Source organism: Harpegnathos saltator, unplaced genomic scaffold (genome assembly GCF_003227715.2).
Source record: "Harpegnathos saltator strain DR-91 unplaced genomic scaffold, Hsal_v8.6 scaffold534, whole genome shotgun sequence".
Lineage (NCBI taxonomy): Eukaryota > Metazoa > Arthropoda > Insecta > Hymenoptera > Formicidae > Harpegnathos > Harpegnathos saltator.
In genome coordinates, this window is record NW_020230354.1 from 1,102,145 (window position 1) to 1,124,573 (window position 22,429).

A 22,429-nucleotide genomic window follows, 5' to 3' on the forward strand; every position below is an offset into this window, starting at 1 on the left:
TAGCGCCGGTTTACAAATACAAAAATTATTAACATGAAATTAATAAATTTAATCTAAAAAATTCTGAACAATAATCTACCTATTAAAACAAAAAAGGAGTTGTTTCATCATTTGAACGTGTGCCATTTTTAGGCGCGATACGTTGTTTTACACATCATGGCGATGCTTCCGTGGCGATAGTAGTGGTCGTATTCCAACATAAGTATTGTTCGTTACTGTTAACGAGTATTATTGTGTTACGATACGGTGTGAGATTTTAATAATTTGTAGAATAATGCTCGCGATAAATGCACGCACGCACATGACTCGTGCGTTCTGTATGCATAGGGAGTTTTACAGTAACGCAGAGTTACTTGAAAACTGCACGGAGATCGTTAATCGAAATCCGCGAAATTTGGAGCGACTGAGAATAGCAAGGAAACCCGTAGGATATGGACTCGATAAACCCGGTCGCACATTCTGGCATAAGTATGCTAGTCGTACTTTTATATTACAGCCGTAAAAACAACAAATATAATGAATAATATATGTGATCGTTTGCTAAGTAATCTTGACTATTATTTTACCATTCAATTTATATTCAATTTATATTCAGTATTTATATTCAATTTATAGGCTATTCGTGGTCAGGAAGCCTCGCCACATTGTTGCAGAAGTACGTCATTTTGAGAATGGACCGGTTATTACAGTTTCTAGTGCAGAATGGGCATTAAAGAAACAGTTATATCGGTACAGAAACTTGTTTGGACTTAGATATATTATTATTTTCACATAATTTGTGTGTATTATATGCATTATGAATATTTTAGGTATATTGATGCTGCAGCTTATATTAACGTAGGACGTGTATTAGCTCAACGCTGTTTGGAATCTGGTATTTGTGAAATAAAAGTTGATTATTCATTAACTGGAGAGAAATTTGACTTATTAGTTAAGGAAATGGAAAACAGTGGAATTATTTTGAATGAACCAAGAAGATATAAATATCCTTATTTCTGGAGCAAAACCCGTCCAGAGAAGCCTTGGGAGATTTTTGAATAGTTTGTATAGCCTTCTGTGTATAATACTGTAAATAAGAACAATAAGGAAGTTTGTATGGCACATACAATATATGCAACGTACAACTGATAGCATTCATAGTTTAGAAGAGAAATGAAATCAAACTTGATGATCAGTGTATGATATTTTATTATTCCAGTATTTATTTACTGTGAAATGCCAAGTTTTGTACATTACAGTATCTAGGAGTAAAAATAAATAATTGTATCACTAATAAATAAACATCTAGAATCTAGTTACTAAAAGTACAATGTTAGCTGACTTACAGGTTATCTCATTGTCCAAGGCAAGAGTACATTCCGTCAGATATAATCTGTGATACAAGTGGAATGTTGTATAGTAATTTATCATAATTACTATATGATAGAAAATTTAAATTATGTATATATATATATATATATGTATATATATGTACATATACAGGTTAATACAGAAATAATCTCAAAAATTGATGAATCTGCTACAAGGAATTGAATGTAAAGAAGTATTAATACAATATATAAATATATTCTTACAAGCCTTTGCAATTGTTAGAGGTACTCCTGTCTCAGCCTGTATATGTAAAATAAAAAAATAATTTCGGATCATGAATCATCTAAAACCTCTTTTGCTTTTAATACCAATATTGGTGAGATAATGATATATCCTATGTTAAGATACAATTGATACTTGAGTTACAGTATTCTTAAGTATCAGTCCAATTCACAATGTCACTCGCATCTATGTGCTATTTTTCAGGTCACTAAACTAAATTGTTCGCTTGGTGCAAATAAATAGAAATGCAATGAACACTTGAAATAATTTACATATATGGCTACGTCGTGAAGAGCATTACTATTACAAAAAACTTGAAACCACTTATCTGTGTATTACACAGCATAATCGAGTTGCTAATAAATATTCATCCATATTAAAAAGATCTTATTCGCAGGATACTCTCTTAAAATGACCCAGAAGTTATTTGTTTCATTGTGTTAAATCGTACGTACCAAAAATCCTTTAGTTTGTTGCGGAACGATCGTTAATTTAATGCGATATCTTCACAGGAAACAGGGTATAACCTTAATTTGTCTTAAAAAGTTCCATGGGAAATCGTGTTAATTTAACGACCGTGAAACACACGAGGCGCTTAATTTTTACAAGAATACACCATTGGAATGTTTTTATTTGCTTAAGTTTTCTTCTTTCTTTTCTTTCTTTGTAGGCCGCAAATAATGCACGCTGTCTCATTAAAATCGACTCTAATTTACGAATCTTGATGTACAAAATTGACGATAAGCAACAAAGTGACGTTTAACAGGATACAGACGACTTAATATTGCATAGTCCACACGTAGTACATTCTGAAGTAATAGAACTTAATGTGCAGATTTCGTTGAGGATGGATAATTATTAGTACACGACATATCGTGGTATGTCACAACAGAACTCATCTGCTGTGTGAGATGATAATGCCACTATCACCGTCGATACGTCGTGCCGTTTAATTATACGTATATAACACTGTCTGTAATGCGAGGATAAGCCCCGACGGAAGATAATTTATAAAAAATAAATAGCAGCGCTATGCACTCTACTTGCAGGAGTGGATATCGACATTCCTCACGCAGGTTTTGCACTCAACGTAGCAACACCAGTGGAACTTGCACTCGCATCTCTCTTTGACGGTCGACTTCTGCGTATTGTACCCTCTGCCGCAGCAGAGTAGATTGCAACCGTCCATACCAGACGACGTCCTGTTGCATATTCTGCCCTGTGTACCTGTTAAGGAAGAAAGCGATTTTACATCAACACAAACGATGCGACGAGAAACAGACTAGAACGTATCGAGCTCGAAATAAAGATTTTCAAAGTTCTAACGATAACAATGGAGTGAGGTGGGATTTGTGAAACTATCGAGGTTCAGTCCTAAATCCTTCACACAATTCTTACAAATAATCCTCCTTTCACTTATCCGATTATCCCTTTGTTATCCGGATAAGCGAAGAGAAAGAGACCGCAAAAAAATATAACATCTTTATAATGCCTTTCTCCGATAGAGCTACCTAGTGACCCCAGAGTATCGTTCAGAAGGCAGTAGTTCGGCGAGTCGTCCAGATAGACGAGATCGTTGGCAGTGGGCACAGAAAATCTCGGATCGCGCACCGACAAACGGCCCCGCCGATTGACCCTGACCTCTGTCGCACCGTCGTACTTGTCCAATAGAAAGTCACCTACAAATATCGAGGATGTTTTGTCGCTTGTACCAACATTACAGAACATAAATGTCTAAGAAACGTCTGAAAGACGTCTAAGTATGTAAGACACATAAAGATATTCAAAAGACATCTCAAACGACGTTATCTTCTCCAAACGAAGAATACAAATTTCGGTTAATATCTTCCCAGCAAATATGATGACGCGATTAATACATCGTCTGATGTCATTAATATGTCATTAATACGTCATCGTGTTTGTTAGATCATTGGAACTTGTGAGAGACGGTTTGACATTTCTTTTAGATTCTCGCGTTATCGAAGGTGGGAAAATTTATGACATTAACGAGACCTACCGATTTCGCGAAACGAAGCGAGCTGTTGCCAGCAGGTGATGAGGCTGCAGCTTCCGGAAACGCCGTGACATTTGCATGTCACCTTGGACCTTTTGATGACGGCCTGCAAGGACAGGTGGGCGTCACACATTAGTTTCGTGACGGCGCGACGGCTTTCAGCGAATTCGTATTAAATCGCGAGAAATCGATACACGTGTCCGCGACGCGCGACATTTAAGGGACATTTCTTCTGCGAGCGCTAAAAAAAGAACGAACTTTACCCTGCGACCGGCCTCGTTGTTGTGTAGATTCATCAGGCTCCTACCCTGCTCCCGGCTGCCCCTCTTGAAGCTACGTTCGCGCTCCCGCACGTCCACGAACGCCTGCGTGAACCTAAAACATACAAGTACATATTTCGCACACTCGTCAATTTCAATATCTATTTGATTAAACCGCACCGACATAACTGATCCATCCGATGTTCCATGAATAGAGTAGCATTGATTTGTGCAGAAGCAAAAGTCTCCCAAGTCTCCATCTAGATGATACACACAGTGAAATGTGCGAAACCGCATTGACCGCGAGAGATTCAATTTCGACCGGGGTACAGTCTAATCCTGAACACGTTTTGTTGCTGCGGTAGTCGAAATCTATCGCGGATACAACCACGCGTCTGCACAGCCGCTTACATGAACACGACTTGGCCATTTGAAGCCTCAGCGGAACGAGAAACAAAAATACCCGACGTAATTAGACCTGGAGATGTTTTATTCACAATTTCTCATTTCTGCGTAACATTTGCGAAAGTGAGTGTGCGTCTCTTCACTCTCGAATGTCCAACTGCTATCGTCGGTTTAATCACTTTGATCATAATGACTCTGTAGACTGCTTACTTATAGCCGTATTCCAGATTGTCCCCGCATCCACCCCAGATCCAATCTCGATTCAAGTCCCGGGGCCTGCTACTCCTGGAACAGCCGCAGGACGACAGCTGACCGTCCCGGCAGGAACGACTGATGGAATAGACCACTCCGGCGGCGGTGATCGCGTGAACAAACGCGGTTTCTCTGCTCGCTGCAACACACATCACGCAGTGCCTCTAACTCTCTAGACGGTATCCGATGAGGCAGAAAACAGGAAAACAAAGTATAAGAAAAATAAGTACAAGAACAAAGGTCTTGTTCTGATAAGTCTCTTTATTAATTTGAAGACAAATATCTTCGTTAGACGAACCCTTGTATTGATTACTACATTCTTGTCGTTGAAAATCGAATCGTATACCTATTCGGAGCATAGGACCAAACACGGACTCGTCTTGCACGGTGGAGCAGTTCCATCGCCTGTCGCTGAACTGATGCTGACACTCCAGGACGCCGAACCTCGCGCCCTTGGCCACGCTGGACATGTGATCTACCGATAGCTGGCAGAGCTTTCCTTGGCCCTGAGATAAGCCCTTGAGACCGCCGCAGATCGTAGAGGCACCCGCGTCGTACGTTTCCATCGTCTGCGCCGCTTCCAGTTGCGGGAAGTGTTGTAGACCGAGGTTTCTGTCGCGCATAAGGTAACCGAGAAATATTCTTGAGAAATCTTGACTGCAACATCGTCTCTGATAATACGGATCTCCTCGCTGGCGAAGATTTCGCTGGTTCGGAGAGCAAAAAGCAATTCGTTACGGAAAAGCGATCTCGACGCGACTTGTCACTTCGTCGATATATTCTAGACTTGATTACGGCGGTTTCCACCTTCCTTACCACGCCGAGAACCGCGCCGATTTCCTCGGTTATCTGTTATAGTCCTTTATTGTTCGCCGCTTTTCCTCAGGTACGAGAACGAACCCACGCAGCCAGCCGTGTGGGTCATCCCGAAGGCGTGCATCATCCCGGCAGGATCATCGAAAGTGAGACCGCGCCGACCCTAACTCCTGGAGATTTGTTACGCCGATTATATAAATTCGGCGCAGGGCGGCGCAGGACGGCCCGCGCGTCTGTGGGCGAGGAGCGGCCCTCGGATTTTCTCCGCGCCGGATCCTTAATGGCACATTTGTGAGTCAACCGAGCGAGATGATGGAACGGCACCGTCAAAGACAGAAGCTGGGGGCCGGGGGAGGAAAGGGCGACCGAGAGAAACAGAGAGAGAGAGAGAGAGGGGGGAGGGGAGGGGGGACAATCTGAAATTCGAAACGGGCGGCCGACGCCGAGCAAGGGTTTCGTTCCTATAGCGTCCGCGCTCGCGCCGCTCGTTCTCCGTGTCGCGAATCGCGTCCCCGCGCTTATCCCCGCGAGCTCCGAGCGGAATCGCCCCGAAAAATCGCCAGCGATTCGCTCCGCCAGGCAATTGTAACTCATGCGGCCTCCGATCGCATCAGTTCCGATGAAAGAGCTCGTTACCACGCTGCCTTCCACTCACGTTTGAAGAAGAATAGAATGTACGTACAAACAGAACAGAATACGTTTGATAAATAGTGTGACGCGACAAATAGACGCGTCACACAGTCTTTCATATATTGAGTAAGCTTCGTGCCTGAGAAGTTTAGATTTAAAGCAGCTTGCAGAGATAAACTTGTTAATTACATCCCGAGCGAGCCGAACGCGTCCACTGGCCGCGATCCAGGCAGGATGAAGTCGCGACAACCTGTATGGCGACTCGGTGCAACCTGGACGACCTGCTCGAGCATGACTCAGGTGAATACTCAGCGGGGTTGTCGGTCATGCGACGCGCTTGTCTCGGCTATATCATAGCAGCGTGCATCACGTTAGCTGAGGAACGACAACGGGAAACCTCCGAATCTATGAATCACCTTTGGGATGTCGTAACATTCTGGCAGATAAAGCGCGCGTTCGAATCTCACGGTAACTGGAAATGACCGTCGCCCAAGATAAACGCGGCAGTTCGACGCGTTTTCCGGTGCGTCGACGACCGGCAAGTTATCGCAGAGCCGAGGTCCGTCGCTTCTCCATTAGGCGCAGGCGATCAGCCATCCCACAGTTTCGCACACTCCGATCGCGGCCGCCGACTCGAGGCGAGAAAAAAGAAGCGCGCTCGCCGGCCGCTTGGGATGTTTTTCCCGGCCGGCAGGACGAAGTCCTCTCCCCGATGTCTCGATCTTGTCGCGATACCGCGAGCGTGCCCGAGCGTTGCCGCGATCGAGCGAACAGTCGTAAAAGCCCGCGCGAACGTCTAGGGAGTGTGTAATAGACGACATTAATATTCCGGAACACGCTCCGCCGGCGATATATCATCGGCTTTACACTCCCCTAAAACAATGGCGCGGACAATCGCGAATGGGGCGGGGGAGGGGAGAGAGCGATAATATTTCGAGGGGGCACGGCCCACGCAGAGCGTCCGCGAGCGGGGCGCACCGTCGTCGCGTCGTGGGCCGCGGGTCCGAAAAGTAATGCCCCGTGTCTCCTAAGAGATTGCAGCTACATCCGCAGCGTCGGCGCGCGTTTATATACGGGGTGTCCCGAGGCGATCAGCCGAAGGCGGCTGAGCCGAGGTCGCGTTTCACACGCGTGTACACAAAAGGCGAACGAGTCGAGTATAATTAAGTTATGTGACAGTGTTAATTAAGCGAGCGAACGATTGCAGGTGATAGGGAGAGCCGAGCGAGAGACAGCGCGTGTTAAATCAACTGGCGACGGTTGAATTAAGCGACGCGGGAATGGCGGACTACGCGAGAGCAGATCGAGCGGAACGAACGGAAACGGCGGATTCGGACTCGCTGCCTCGCACGGGCGTTGCTTCGACTCGAGGATGAGCGAGAACGTAGCCGAAAGTCGGGGCGACTTCACGGCTGAGGCTTCACGGTGAAAGAGCACAGCGAGGGATTTCCTTGCGGGACACACAGGAGGTGAATCCGACGCGAAGAAAGTACGGGACGATCTCCGCCGCGACGCACAAAGGAGCGCGGGCGCGAGCGGCCCGGACCATTCGATGATTGGTCATGCTCACGCGGGATAGAACACTGAGGGGCGAGAATGGCAATTCAGAGATTAGACACACTCCCGTTTCGAGGCGAGGGTAACGAGACGGGGACGAGGTTGCACGCGGGCAGATTTTCGGGGGCACGGAGGATTCCTCTCGTCTCGTCGGGTTCCCACGATGTGCGCGCGGTGCCACCTCTGATTCTCTGTGCGGACATAAAGGCTCGTAAGTTGAAGAGTCGTGTGAGAAGTCGCGAGTCGTCTCCTCGCGACGCGCTAATATCATCGATCGATTGACCGAACGAGATCCGTGCGGGAAGCGGCGCTCCACGATCAGGAGGTGCAATCGCGGACTCGGCGTGAAAGAGTCCCAAGCCGCTGCTAGGAGTGCGGTACAGCATTGTTCATTCACACAGTCAATAGAAAATCCCGGTTATCCGATATCACCGGCGTTCGTAATAATCGAAGGTTCGCCGAGAGCGCGAGAGTTCGGATAATCGGGTTTCCACAGTGACGGCGACACCCCATCGGCCGTGTTACTTCACCCTTCGATCGGCCGGCGATATGTAGGGCACCTCTTGTCCTTCGACACCGACTTATTTTAAGAGTCGCGAGGCCTAATGAAAAAAATAGCAACGTCCCGTCTAACTATAAATAGGCGCGTGGAACCGGTTAACACCTTTAACGCGCGATCGGTCGCTTGGAAAAAAAGAGGAAAAATGCGCTGCATGCAACGCGAAAGATACTCACATCCAGGTCCCCGGTACCGTTGAGGCGGCGGCCACGGCGACGACCAACAGCGATCGCAGGGCCACAGGTGAACTGTTGCCGCACGTTGTCCTCATCTTTCTCATTTTTCTGCAAGCAATCAGAAGAAACGGCGATTTCGTTACAAGCATTCGTACAGAGAATCTGCGTGTACGCCTCGTCGCGGCGAGCGCGCCTATTAATCGCTTCATTAGGAGAAGCCGCCGCGTCGCGGCCGGCAAATTGGGTATGCGATCGGCGGCCGAAAAGCAACAGCGATCGAAACGGTGAAATCAAGGTCAGATCGATGCATCACGACCGCGATCCGCGCGGCCGAGGAAACCGAGGCTTTTAATCTCGAACGTAACGCCGCGCTCGGCTGCGTCCGCCGCGAGCGATCTTCCGCTCGCAGAATTCGAACGCTGCGATCCGTATTCGTGGATTCCGGACGCCGGAGAGCGGAGCTTGTCGCGTGGAAACCTCGCACCTGAGACCAGCGAACTCGGCTTTCGAATGATCACGCTTGTCGATGTTAGGAATTCGAAGAAGCAGGTATATCCTCTTTGGTTTTCTTCGAATGGAATCTCACTCACAATAAGTGGATAGTGGCGTCATCGTCACTCGAGGCGACAGTGAAAATATCGCCGTCCGCGAAATCACAAGAATGTATCGAAAGTTTCACCCGAGCTTACAGTGGATTCTGATTCCAGCGAGCGAGCGTTTGAGATGTGTGCTCCTGCGACGATGGAGGACATCAGATCCACTTTTCAATTTCGAGAGAAAATATTTACTTCGACGACTCGGAATGAGGGACTCATCCTACGAGTCTCAAATTCGAGTAACTTAGTGGTCAGCCTACTTTTCGAGTGAGGTTTCACTCCGAGAAACTTGAAGAGTCAGTTTTCCGAGAGATAAATCTTAGCGGGCCAAGAGCTGAATCAACTTATTGTCCACTCATTGACAGCGCATTTCGCAATTTCATTTCGTAATTGGCTTGATGCAGGTCTGCGAGCGAGCAATTCGTGCCGGCCGAGCTCGACGATGTACGCGAGAGATACCGAAGGCAGCTCGCACTTTTTAACGCGCGACGCTCGTCGCGATTTCTTCTCCGGCACCAGATAGGCCGCGTTCAGGTGTTCAAGCGTGATGCAAACGACAACGGGCTAAGCGACGGACTCTGGATGAATTGTAAGTGGACCGCGCTTGTATCAACAGTTTGTGCAACGCGAGAGCGAAGAGCGCTCGCGCTCGCGCTCGCGTCAGGCGCCCGCAAGGTGTAATGTCGAACCGATGTACCATAATCGTCTTGGACTCGGGTGTCTTTCCGTAGCGAGGCCAGGTCGCGGAGAAGCTGCTCGCTTGCTACCCACGGAGCAGTGATGTAGCTGAAGCGCGCGAATCCTCACGCGAATCTCTCCTCGTTGAAGCTTCCCTCTACCAGTCTCGTCAACACAAAGCAATGTGCGTCGCGATCACGACTGCCGACTACGAAAGAGAGCAAAACCGTCGAGCTCTTCAAAATGACGGTTCGGTGAAAGAACAATATCGTCGTTGCGGTCAAGTAATGAAGGTAGGGATTCCCTAACGAAAGCCTAATTGGAAGAAAAAAGAAAGAAACACACGAGAATTCGTCTCTCTGGCGTGCTTTCTATGCTCGATCTTTTTTTCCACAGAACTCTCTCCCCGGAAAGGGTAGAAACGCCGGCTCCTGGGTATATTCGTGGAACGCTAAGTAGCACTACAATACACGACGGCTACGTCCCTGCCGCGGAACTGGTATACACACGTACACGTGTATACACATGCGTGCGCTTATATAGTACCGTCGTCGTCTATCTAGCCCACGCGATCGGCCGGCGATATTAGCCGGCGTATAAAATGCATTTGTGATCACGCCGGGAATGTAAACGGCGCGCTCTTCGGGCGTACACGTCCCGCGCGGGCCTGGTTCGAATTATCAGCGATAAAGTATCGCTCGCTGGCTCGCGGAGCTGAACAAGACATGACCGGACGATATAGAGCGCAATAAGCGCCACCGCGTCTGTTACGGGTACGAGCCGATTGCCAATTCCGCGCGGCTGCATCATACGCGCGGCCGCGCGCACGCGTCTAGTTATAATAATGGGTCCCGGAGCGAAAGAAAGACAGAGAGGCTGGGGCGGCAGAGGAGGAGAGAACGAGAGGGAACGAGAGATAGAGAGACATTTGATATTAGATGCACGTGCATAACGATGCACTTCTCTCGCGGCCAACAGCGCTTGCATAATCCCCGCGACAGAAGCCGGTAGCGCGCTACCTGCCGAATCGTAAAATGATCATAACGCGCTGAAGATTAAAACGTTCGAAGCGATGATTTACCTCGTCGGCTAGCCGCGCACCGGCGATATATCAGCCCGGCGAATTCTTCACGGAGGGATGGAGAAAAACGAGCGGACTACCACTGAACGCGGCTGGATCACGGGCTGGAGTACGGCAGAAAAAAGGGAACGGGAGAAACGGCGAAATTTGCATAGGCATTTAAGATTCTTAGGGACATGAGCGCGGATTAGGATCGTCGATACACAGCCGGGTCGTTAATTGTATTCACTAGATAAGAGACCGCGCGCGCGAGAGAAAGAGGAGTGTTCGAGAAAGAGAGAGAGAGAGAGAGAGAGAGAGAGAGAGAGAGAGAGAGAGAGGGAGAGGGAGGGAGAGAGAGAGAGAGAGGGGGGGGAAAGAGAGTCGCATCGAACGGTCCCCCCGGGGAATCGGCTCTAGATTTTCACGAAGAGTGCCAAGACGACGACTCGAGCCCTCTTAACGAAGCTGGAAGCTAAGGACGGTGCGCACACACTCGAGGTGCACGTACGCAGAAGAAAACGAGAGGCTGTCTACGAGGCCGGAAGGGCGACGGGAACGGGAAGAGAGACAGAGAGAAGAAGGTGGGATGCAAAAGGAGCCCTGTGCGAACGGCGAGAAAGGGACGAAGGAGCGAGATGAGAGAGAGAGAGAGAGAAAGAGGGAGAGGGAGAAGAAGAAGAAGAAGGCAGGAGGAAGGCAGAAAAGATGGGAGATCTGAACTTGGACGAAGAGAAGCGCGGGGAGCGTGTACAGTGAGACCGGTCGACGATTGTCAATACGGCCTGCACGGGAATACGACTTACTAGAACAATCATAGAACCAAGCAGCAGAACCAGTTGACTCCAGGAAAACGAACTATTCGATAAAAATGCCGTTCTGCTCCTTAACGGCACGAAGATCAGCGATAGGGAGTTTTAAATGAGACAGAGTTTGCTTTTCCATGGAAATGGGATACAGCCTGCTTAATCCGCGATACGTTACTATCTCGCTTTCTGTCGCAAGATACAGGACTACTTTTTGCAACGAAAAACAGGAGAGAGGAATGGAACAAGACGAAATTCTAATTATATCATGTTTCGCTCGCAGAGCACTTTCTGGTTACTAATGGGTAATTTTCGATATTTTCAGCGAGAAAGTGCAACGTGATATCCAATAAAACATGCTCGGTCAAATGAACGGAGTCGACCAAGATGAATGAGAGTCCTCGAAAAAATCGCAGTCACGCCGCAAGAGTAATTACGTACATCAAGAGGGATAGCCTCTTTTTACGAGTACGCAAGAGGAACAACAAAAGGTGTTCGTTGGACATTGTAATCGTTGATTACACTCACTGTACATGCGTAGGTATCCGGTACTCCGTCGAGCCGTAACTCATAACTTTTATGACGCTTTCGTGAAGGTACCTTATTAACATTCAGCCGTACTAATTTATCCCGGGAGAACGGGCTTTTAATTGGGAAGTATCAGAAACGGCATCGTACATTCTTTCCAGAGGATTGTTATTATAAATGTAACTGCAATCACGACGCACACCTCGGAAATTCTCAAGCTCACGTGAACTTAACGATGACATGGTGCTTTCACTTGTGAATCCATTAAAAAATCCACAATTACTCGACGCGAAAAAACTTTACTGAAATCAGAAATTGTTTTTACTGTTTTATTTACTACCAGAATTTCCTAGCAGTGCTGTGTAACAAACTATAACATACTCGAAAAGTAGATAACATTGATAAAATTTTTATCTCGAAAAAGGATGTCTTTGCTCTTAATGAAAAACTTTGAAAAGAATTTTAGTTTTCATATCTTGTCGTAAATCATGATACGATTGTAGACATTATAGAAATTTTTTTAAATTCCAGCTTGAATCGACTTCACGCATAAAGGACAAAGCAAAACCCGCCGGCTACATCACGTTAGAGACAATGATTATTCTCTCAGAAACAACGCGGAGAAAATTAAGATTGTCCCCGCGTAGGATCGCAAATTGTCAACGTCGACGTCGAGTACTTTTCTCTCCCTGAAGCCGAGGGGTAATTGTCCAAGATAATCGCAACTGGTCTGATCTAAGGTAATAGAGTACCCGGCCTCATTGTCGATCATGCCGCATTACGAAGTCCAGATTGCGAGCCGTCATTATCTGCCGCGCGTCTCTCTTTCTCTCTTTCTCTCTCGCATCCCTAAGCGATCTAGGAATGATTCCGGTGATTACACCTTCGGGGCCAGTTCAACGTTCGTCGTGTATACGGCCCCGTCCGGGCCCGTGCAAAAGTAATCTCGCCGGTGATGCACCGCGTAAAATATTTCACTCGGTGAATATTTCCGCGCGGCGTGGCTAATGGCGCGCGATCGTAAAACGCGACAGTTTTAAAACACGCTTTTCACCTCGTTTAAAAGACATCGACGAGGGAATGGCGGCGCGCACGTTTCGACGCGATATTATTCACTCGATAACGGCCACCTTCATAAAGCACAACAATCTCGGCACGGTGAGATTAAGTTTCTCCTATTTCTGCGTCTCGCGCCCGCGCGCGAACGCGTTAGCTTCGCGATCAATTCGACGGTTGCGATTAAATCGCCGCTATTTTTTCCGACGATTTTACGATGACGAGTAAAGCGGCAGAAAGGCATACACTGTTCTGAAAATATCCCGGTAAGAATGTGACGCGTGAGCCCGATAACGATAAACTCGCGGCGACTGGATCAGTTAACGTCACGAACATTCCTTCGACGTCGATCGACTCTTTACGCTGATCGCGTCTGAGGATGTACGTTCACCTTCTGTCGATTATTTCTTACAGGAAGAATTACATATCGCGAGAAATCATTCGTGCGGAGGTGATCAATGACGCTCCCGGAGCGCGGCTATTGTTCGTGACGGTCGCAAAGTGGAGCAAAGTCCAGGCATAACGGAATGGTCATTTGCGAGATGAACTCCGGGCGAGTCGCGGTGAGCCGTTAAAAGGGGGCTGCCTATTAATCTGCCGAGACATCGGTAAATCATTGCCGGTTCAGCGATTATCAGGCGGAAATCCTCGGTTAGGCTCGATTCTGAGGACGTTCGTGGACGCGACAGTAGTATTCACGGATGGATTCTTTTTCTCCGGTGAAAGCACAAATTCTCACGCTAATTATCTCGTCTCGACTCAACGGATATATAGATTATAATATCTGCAATTTATGTCTTCCATATGACTTTCCAATTTAAACTTATTAACACTAGAACTACCGACGACTGGCGACCCACTTCCATCAAAGCTGTCAAAATGAAAATGAGAGAAATTTGGAAAAAAAAAATGCAACGCAAGAGGGAAAACATGTTTATTTATTTTATGTTTAGTTTTATTCAACGTCAAAATGAAAAATTAAAATTCAACTCAATGAAACAAAGTAATTTAAGTCAGTTGAAAATTAAAACGCACCCTTACAAAAGTTTGAACAATTTTTCTACGAAATTACGAAGAAGTCACTTTATAATTCCTTCGGTAGTTCTAGTATTGTTTTCTACTTACTTTGCACAGCTTAAAGATTTCAGAACTTAAAGTTCTGCTTTGCGCAACGTTGGGGTTGCAGCATTGCGAATATAATGAATACAGCGGAAGAATAAAGCGCGTCTCTGGACAAGCGAGATCGATCAACTGACCGATCGATCGACCGATCGATCGATCCCTCGCGTCGATCGCGCGCGGCACAGTCGAACGATCACGCCGATGAAAGCTTATCTGTACGGTCGTCGCTTTTATCAGGCCGCGACCGCCACCGTACACCATCATCGTGTATACCATATCGACTGGGCCGCTAACGAGATCCTGTTACGACGGCTGACAGCAGTCAGCCTCTCTATACGCGTGATTCCTCGCGCGCGCGCGCGCGCCTCCTCCTCGCGAACTCGTCCTCCGTTTCTTTGACGAGGGTTCTTACTGCGACCTGCGCCACGAGGAGAATCGAATTAGCGCGTATCGCGCGAAACCCGCGATAAAATGTGACATAAGAGTTACTCGACTGTCCGCTAACTCGCATAATTAACGGAGCTCATGTCAGAGGTTTGCATTCATCCTGCTTATTCCTGCGCTCGTTTATTATGCACGCGACACGATACTATCCGCCGTAGGTAGGCTGTACCCCGCGTGAACCGATCTCCGCTTGTTTCAAACGCTTGTAATTATTGCTACCTTTATCATAATAATCGTGACTCTGTCAATCCTTGGCGATTTAACTCTCCTGTTTGTTTCAGCTTCCCCGTACGCAGATTCCAAGTAGCTCCCGCTGTTGTTATCGAAATGCAGGACGCAATCGACAACCAATTGTTGCAAGAAGCATTTCGTGGAGGATCTTCAAATTGGGAGAAAAGGGAGAAAGCAAGAGGAAAGCCATCGCGAGAGGCAGGAGTGAATTTTTCGGGACCTACGAGCGCAGAGTCTAACGAGAGGGAAGCGGTTGGCCGCTCCGCCAGGACGAATTGTCAATTACATCGAACGCCGCAGTGACCCTCGGCAAATCGCCATTTAATTGAATAATTACTCACCGAACGGGATGAGCCGTGGTCGTTAGAAACCAAAGAGAGGTAATTGCGGCTTTGCTTGACTCTGCTCGACTCGGCGACGGCGGGATGACCCCGCTGCTGCTGCTGCTGCTACTGCTGCTGGTGTCTCGCTTCGTTCCGCTCTAGCTCTCGCGCTAATGCCGATCACAATGGGGATCGATTCCTCTTCTCCGAGAAGATTTCCGCGAGTCCTCTTCTTCCCGTGGGCGAGGGCGTTCCTCTTGTTCCGCCCGCGACGCGACGCGGCGCCGTTTCACGTCTCATTTTGCGGCCCACAGTGCCCACCAGTTCGCATAATTAGTTCTCCCGGTCCCGACTCTCGCGAGAATCGAGCCGAGGATCGTGGTGAGTGCTCGGCGATCTTTCTCCAGCGCGACGCGGCGCAGCGCGGCGCAGCGCAGCGCAGCGCAGCGCGACGGAGAACGCGCGCCTGGAAGAGTGAGATTTCTTCTCGCGGCGAAACCTGATCGCCGGGCCGGGCTGCTCTCGCGCGAGCGCGCGATTGCGATCTTGACGGAATAATTTCCGCCGAACTCGGCGGCCGCTGCTGCGAGCCCCACTGCAAACGAGCTGCACTGATTGGCGGCTAACTGCAAAACACCGCCATTAAATCCTCGTTCCGAAGGGATCTTCGTCCCAGCCGCCTGTCTGTCTGTCCGACCGACCGTGAGGATGCGCGCCCGATCGTCAGCGCTTCGCGTTAATTGCTGCTCGGTGTGTATCGAAGATGTTCAACCTGTTGTCTCACTGTTCATCGCGGGTGCGCTCGCAGATGCGTCCTTCGTCCTATTTGGAAACCTGTCGTCGACCTACGATGTTTCGAGACGAGCCACGAGCGAGATACCTAGGTGCATCATTCGTTGGTATCTCGACCAACCCGTTGTCGAGTGCAGCAAGTTGCCCGTGACTGCGACTCTTCGATCCACTCCCCTGTGGATCGCTCGTAATTGTTGAACTCGCAGATTCGTTTTTGTTTGCAACAACTATTCGCGCAGACGAACTGTCTCTTGACTCGAAACTCTCGATCCGCGAATCTCAGGGAATCGAGATTAACTCGTCATCTTTTTTTCAGGTGGTCGTGAAATCTCTCAGGAGCCCATCAGCGACGCTCCTTTAAAGTGTCAAAGATCGCAAGATCCGCGGCCGAGGACCGCGGAGGATCACAGAGTGATCGTGAGAGATTCTTCGCGAAGTGGATTCGCGTATCCGGACGATGATGAAGTGGTAGTAGTATTAGTAGTAGTAGTAGTAGTAGTAGTAGTAGTAGTAGTAGTAGTAGTAGTGGTAGTAGTAGTAGTAGAAGAAGAAGAAGCCGCTCTGGTCCCGGCGCGAGGTCGGGCCCCTTCGAAAAAAAAAGGAACTCTCGCGGCACCTTTCACCGGAGCACTTCCCGAGTCCCGTCCTGCGGCGTCCTGTCGTCGCGGTCCGCGACTCGCATCCCGCGGCGAGAAGGACGTTGAGGACGGAGGAGGTCGCGGATAAGGTCCTGGCGACGTCTCCTCGTTCTCAAGGATAGATTCTCTCCTATCCCTGTCGGGAGGCGACCTCGCTCGCTGGAGAACTCCTCGTGGTAATATCGAAGGGGGCACGAGGAACGCTGCGAAACCGACCGGCGCGGCGTGTTGGTACAGAATGGTCGCGGCAGGGTCCACGAGCCCATGGTCCCTCTCTTCTCGTTCTCCCTCCCTCTCCTCCACCCCTCATCATGTTTCTCTCTCTCTCTCTCTCTCTCTCTCTCTCTCTCTCTCTCTCTCTCTCTCTCTCTCTCTCTCTCTCTCTCGCTACTGCTTCCTCCGCGTACCCCTTCTCTTGTTTCCTATCTCTCTCACTCACTCTCACTCTTTTTCTCTCATTCCAGCCAGCGCCTTGCTCTCTCCTCTTTCTCTCTGCCTCTCGCTCTCTTTCTCTTTCTCATCGTAGGCCCGCGGTTCTTTCTCTGGAGAGGGAACCCCTCGATGGTCGCACGAAAGCCGCCGGCTGCTTCTCTCCCCTGCTGCTTTTCTGCCTTTCCGTTCTCGTCTCCCTTCGTTACTCTACTCGCGCTCTCTTTCTCTCTCTTTCTCTCTCTCCTTCTCTCGCACCTTCCCTCCCTCCTTGTCGTGCGGTGGCTGGTTCATTGGTTTCATCGGTGCACCGGCCCGGGCTTCGTATTCTTTCTCTCTAATTATACCGTTACGTGCAATCGCCCGTGTCAATTAGCAGCTCCTTTCTTTCGTTCCTCCTCTGCGCGCTTCTTTTTTTTCTTCTCTCCGCTCTCGCAGGACCCGACGTGGCGTGCAACCCCTTCGAAGGGATCGCCGTGAGATGGAGAGGAGGAGGCGGAGGTGGGGACGAAGGGGGCGAAGCAGAGCGCGCGATCGGACCCGCCAATTAATCCTGCGTATCCTTCGAGCCCGCCGCGCCTTCGTGCAACCGGACGCCAATCTTGAGAAACGATACCTCGGATAGTCCTTGATGTCCTTCGAGGGGATCGATTGTAAGTTAATTTTAATCAATATAAAACGTTGGTAAAAAGATCTCATTGTCGGAGAAACTTTCTGATATAATTTCTAAATCACCTGTTAATTTCTCGAAAATCCCGAAGATGCGTTCAACGCTGGACGATGCAACATGAGGAAACAATTCCGGTGCTGGTCCGAGACGAATCTCGTTGCCACTGCAGAAGCGTTTAGCACCAAATGCAGCTGCCTCGTCCTGTCATCCAGATCGCCGAGGATCGCACCCGTTCGATGTTAATGCGCGATAAGGAGCTGGAGAACGGGGCGCGTTTAGCGCGGTAAATGCGCGCGCTGTGAGCACGGGGCCTTTGTCTGTAATCGGCGTTTTACGCGCGACGATAAACATCCACCATTTATAATCCCCCGCTCGTTAGAGTCGACTCGCGATGAAGAGATACGGTTTATCCAGCGGTGCACCCCGGCGCTTTGATTTCTTCTTCCCTCTAATTATACCGTTACGCGCAATCGTTCTCCTTAATTAGCGGCGGCTCCTTCGAGATCCCCGCCGATCCGCCGCATCCGTTATCCGCCGCGAATCTCGCAATTTTCTCCCACCGGCTCTCACGAATCGACGTCACACTCTCGAGGTTACAATGTAATAATCGAAAATTCATTAAATTACATTATAGGGAACGGTGCGCGCGCCGCTTTTGTAACACTCGTTTCTCGCGCGACGTACTTGTCGACATCTTAGCGCTCCGTCAAGTTGCGTCTACTTTTTTACAGAAAAACGTCGCTAACGCATGTCGCCGTAGCCCGCAGTCGCGATATAAATTTGTCGAGATACGCATTAAGTACGTTTATCCGTGCGCAGTGATACGGTAATCGCCGTCGATTAATCTGTCCCTTTTACCGTCCCCCAATCAAAGCGACACGCGCGATCGATCACCTTAATTGCAGTAGATTCTGTTCCCTTTTCTCGACCAGCGCTTAACGGGGTAACATTAATCGAAGGCTTTTATCATGGCTCGATACGTCGCCTTCGAAAAAAAAATGCCAGCCGCCGCAGTCCGATCGTTATCGCGTGTTTCTTATGCATTTTTCTCTCCGTGAGGAAGTCTTTCTCGATTGCTCTTTTTGCCTATTATCGTGTGCTAGTTCTGCTCTTCATCAATCAAGGTATTATCAATCAGGTATACGGAGACACGTGACATGGAACTCTCATTCCGTAAGATTATCAATATTTAGCAACGCTGTTATTATCGCATCATCGCGCTTTATAGACGTGAAAATAAACACAAAATGAAACTTGACCGTCGTCTAAATGCAACGCTAGCGAATACAGTGAAAGTAGTATGTACATTTTTTTATTACAGATATACGTTCTCTTCGATCTGTATCATTAATATACATAATTAAGGTAAACCATTTACAATCCAGCGGATATTTTCAATTAAATATCTTGTACTGTTACAAATTCTTCATTTATTAGAAATCTTACGGATCTGTAGGAAACACCTTCACTTAATACTAATGACATAGAATTTCGATTTAACTTGGAAAAGATGAAGAATGTGTGTTACCGCAAAGATGATGTAAAGTGTAATTAGACATAATTTAATTACATATAAAATTGATTCAGTTATGTGTTATTTCTAGATTACACGATTCTTCGTACTTCGAAGAATCGCTTCAAGTAGAAGATCTGCCCTAATGTCACCAAGACCAACACCATGGCTTCAAAAAATGCCCATACTACAACTCGGAAATTTGTATTTTCATTTATCGCTCTGTGATTTCGATCGCGGACCTGAAATTGCAAAAATTTGTGAATTCTTGCTGCTTCTATTGGAAATTATTAACTGACAGAAATAGGCTCAAGCCACTGCAAATACCTGCATATATTCTTGTTCATTCTTTACACCCCATAAACTGGTACTCAAGTCTTTGATCATATCATCTAATTTTCCATGACTACCATCTGCATCTTGACCTTCAATACCAGCAGTGTCTTCATTTGGTTTTCGATTCTCACCAATGTCCATATTGAACATCACTACTTTGGGTGTCATTGAACTCTTCTGATTACTGAAGCAATATGTATAAACACCAGGAGTATGTGCAGCAAATGTATATTTCCCGCTGCTCTCTTGTTCACCTTCATAAATCTTTTTACCATCAGGACCAACTATCTTTACATCTATATCCAGGAATCCACCTTCTGCTATCTCAAATGTGAGTCCTGTAAATAAACACAAAATGATAAATAACAGAATAAGAAACATATGAATAACACGAGAGAGAAAGAAGAAATATGGTGAATATTGCGTACAAGTAAAAATAAATTTTGACAATTGTATTGTGAAGTATATAAAACAAATAATACAATAAAAATAAATAAGACTGTAAAATGACGATTGTCGATTGTCGACAATATAAGAAGACGACGTAGGAAATTATCATGAATTACGCTTTGCACTGTCGTTTTCATCAAAATTATTCGTTTTTGTATCATCATGAGGAAAAGTGAAAAGACGGAATTCAGACGTAGTCGAACTAACCCATCTTGGTGCCGAATTCGACTTTGTCGAAGAAACATTCCTCGGCATGTGCGTCCACAGTGATGAAATAACAATGCGTTGCAACAATGGAAGAGATAAATAATATGCACAACACGAGCCACCTCATTTTTACCACCGAATTCACTGTACAATCATAAAAATGACATATGCTTATTCGTTCTCGACCACTTGCCACTTCACAGCGGCATATTGCTACTACAGCGCCACGTATGCAATTGCGTGGTGACGGTGACGCTGTCAAAAATAAACGTTGCGGGCGAATCTGTTTAAAACGCTCGTTTTCGAAAAGTATTAATTTATTGTTGTCGCCTGTAATAATATTCCAAGCACCACGACGATTATCTTTATTAAATAAATTTGCGTTACCGAAATTTATTTGAAAATCTGGTATAAACAATGAACTTGATGCGCTTGAAAAAAAAAAAGAAAGAATCTGTTCTAACCTCCTTGAAGAATCATTATAATTATGTCAGATTGATTATGTAATTAGTTAAATTAAAAGTATGATTTATATGACACAAATATGAATATTGAATATCAAAAATATTACTAGAGAATTTCGCAATAGTCGATTGCATAAACTGTGCAGTCGACAAATTGAAGCTGGCACTTTATCCGACGTTGATAAACCGGCGAAACACGAAGGGACAAGGGGAAAATGTATTTTAAATTGTATTCGCACACTACACACGAGAAGAAAAAGAAACAAAGTTTAATTTAGCCGACAGAGTTTAATTTGCAAATTGCGATCATGTGCACGTTAGAGGTCTCTGCGGCAGGTATATAAAAGTCCATCAAAGTTATACAAGTGATTTACAATTAGGTTAATGATGATAGGTCGAAATGCATCGGCGTTCCTACGGACGAGAAATCTCATCGGTTTGTCTTATTCAGCCAATAACTTACATTCTTCCTATCGCCAATGTTTACACTGTAACCCGTTACGGTACGCATTCATTCAATTATAAGTCGTATTCGCTCAGACTTTCATCCTTAACTTGTTTGTTTAACCTGTCTTTCTCTGTTTTTTATTTTTAAGAATACCAGTCAAACTGGCCTATGCTTCGTATGAGTCGCTAAAGGAAAATGAACAGAATGCGCAGCCTCCTATTATGATAATGCATGGCCTGTTTGGTTCAAAAAGCAATTGGAACTCCCTGTCAAAAGTGATTCATGAAAAAACCAAGCGTAAGGTAGTTTCTTGATAACTTACAAATATAATTGAAATTGTACTAAGAAAAAGGTAATATTCACTTTTCATTTCCTTTGAGAAAACAAGGTTTTATTTCTAGATTATCATTAAGAGAAATTATGTAATACAATTAACCATTGTTGTTCAAATAATTCATAAAGCTTAAAGTAAAAATCAATATGCAGGTCATAGCAGTGGATGCCAGGAATCATGGAGATTCTCCACATACATCTGACATGTCTTACAAGGACATGGCGGAGGATATTGTTCATCTTATGCATGATTTAGGCTTTGAGAAGGCTCTTTTAGTCGGTCATAGTATGGGTGGCTCAGCCATGATGTACACCGCTTTGCACTATCCGCACAATGTTGAGAAACTTGTGGTTGTCGACATGTCTCCCATAAGCGCAAGCCCTAATCTTTTGCAGATGACAACAATCTTTGAAGCAATGCGTTCCGTAAACGTGGACGGAAGTCCTAATCTATCCAAGGCACGCCAGATGGTGAACAAGCAATTCGCTAAATTCATCAAACCTCTCGCATTACGCCAGGTAATGTGGCGTTCCCAGATTCTTCTTGAGCTCAGATTATCATAAGAAGACTATATTTGCATTACATTGTCTGGTGTAGTTCTTAGCGTCGAACTTGGTGGAGGTAGATTCAGGAAAGTACAAGTGGCGAGTTAATCTGCCAGTGCTGGAGCAGGCATTCTCGACACAAATAGCCGTGTTTCCCAATGTTGGTACAAAAGTCTACCGGGGCCCGACGTTATTCATTGGCGGTGGCAACAGTGACTACATCCAACTGAAGGATCACGACGCGATTAAGATGCTGTTTCAACGCGCAGAGTTCCATTATATAAACGGAGCGAATCACTGGGTTCACGCGGACAATCCTAGTGAATTCGTCGCAGTTCTAACGAATTTTGTAAACCGTCCCTTGCCTTCGTGATGCTTGTGAACATATACACGCATACTCGTGAAGAACAATCGTAAAATATCCTTTGTAAATATATATATACATGTATTTCGGGTGAGAACTTCACAATAATTACAGAACAAGGTGAAAAGTACCC

The 22,429-nt window shown here is 46.7% G+C and overlaps 4 protein-coding genes and 2 long non-coding RNA genes across 10 annotated transcripts; 4 read left to right on the top strand and 2 right to left on the bottom strand.

Moving 5' to 3' along the window:
• The first annotated feature begins 138 nt into the window (after positions 1–138).
• Positions 139–2,924, top strand: mRpL18 (mitochondrial ribosomal protein L18). 3 transcript variants are annotated; one of them, XR_003113600.1, is made up of 5 exons: positions 139–468; positions 616–729; positions 810–1,040; positions 1,798–2,040; positions 2,264–2,924. XR_003113600.1 is itself a non-coding variant. In XM_011139433.3 (4 exons), coding segments are annotated over exons 1-4 (540 nt in total). In that variant the 5' UTR covers positions 140–274; the 3' UTR covers positions 2,644–2,924. The 3 variants fall into 3 exon arrangements, 2 of the variants coding, with proteins under 2 accessions (XP_025158945.1, XP_011137735.1); XM_011139433.3 differs by lacking the exon at positions 1,798–2,040 and having other exon boundaries at positions 140–468; positions 2,643–2,924; XM_025303160.1 differs by lacking the exons at positions 1,798–2,040; positions 2,264–2,924 and having other exon boundaries at positions 810–1,041.
• On the bottom strand, positions 2,627–16,295 carry LOC105182188 (protein Wnt-5b). The gene is made up of 8 exons (XM_011139431.3): positions 15,125–16,295; positions 8,263–8,370; positions 4,871–5,136; positions 4,483–4,663; positions 3,871–3,982; positions 3,611–3,713; positions 3,105–3,272; positions 2,627–2,820 (listed from the first exon to the last, which is right to left on the bottom strand). Exons 2-8 carry the CDS (start codon positions 8,364–8,366, stop codon positions 2,633–2,635), a joined length of 1,122 nt encoding a protein of 373 aa, XP_011137733.2. The 5' UTR covers positions 8,367–8,370; positions 15,125–16,295; the 3' UTR covers positions 2,627–2,632.
• LOC109503751 (uncharacterized) lies at positions 8,385–10,895 on the top strand. The gene is made up of 4 exons (XR_002162714.2): positions 8,385–8,811; positions 9,263–9,447; positions 9,590–9,829; positions 9,933–10,895. It is a non-coding gene; the product is annotated as an uncharacterized LOC109503751 (long non-coding RNA).
• Positions 10,953–19,217, top strand: LOC105182187 (uncharacterized). 3 transcript variants are annotated; one of them, XR_849685.3, is made up of 7 exons: positions 10,953–11,939; positions 12,462–12,670; positions 13,401–13,594; positions 14,834–15,163; positions 16,215–16,366; positions 17,404–17,618; positions 17,727–19,217. It is a non-coding gene; the product is annotated as an uncharacterized LOC105182187 (long non-coding RNA). The 3 variants fall into 3 exon arrangements; XR_003113602.1 differs by having other exon boundaries at positions 13,401–13,549; XR_003113601.1 differs by lacking the exon at positions 13,401–13,594.
• LOC105182193 (transmembrane emp24 domain-containing protein 2) lies at positions 19,046–20,376 on the bottom strand. The gene is made up of 3 exons (XM_011139437.3): positions 20,142–20,376; positions 19,476–19,822; positions 19,046–19,390 (listed from the first exon to the last, which is right to left on the bottom strand). Exons 1-3 carry the CDS (start codon positions 20,266–20,268, stop codon positions 19,241–19,243), a joined length of 624 nt encoding a protein of 207 aa, XP_011137739.1. The 5' UTR covers positions 20,269–20,376; the 3' UTR covers positions 19,046–19,240.
• A 249-nt stretch (positions 20,377–20,625) lies between these two features.
• LOC105182192 (protein ABHD11) lies at positions 20,626–22,426 on the top strand. The gene is made up of 5 exons (XM_011139435.3): positions 20,626–20,941; positions 21,000–21,108; positions 21,202–21,355; positions 21,540–21,905; positions 21,985–22,426. Exons 1-5 carry the CDS (start codon positions 20,914–20,916, stop codon positions 22,303–22,305), a joined length of 978 nt encoding a protein of 325 aa, XP_011137737.1. The 5' UTR covers positions 20,626–20,913; the 3' UTR covers positions 22,306–22,426.
• Positions 22,427–22,429: the final 3 nt, after the last annotated feature.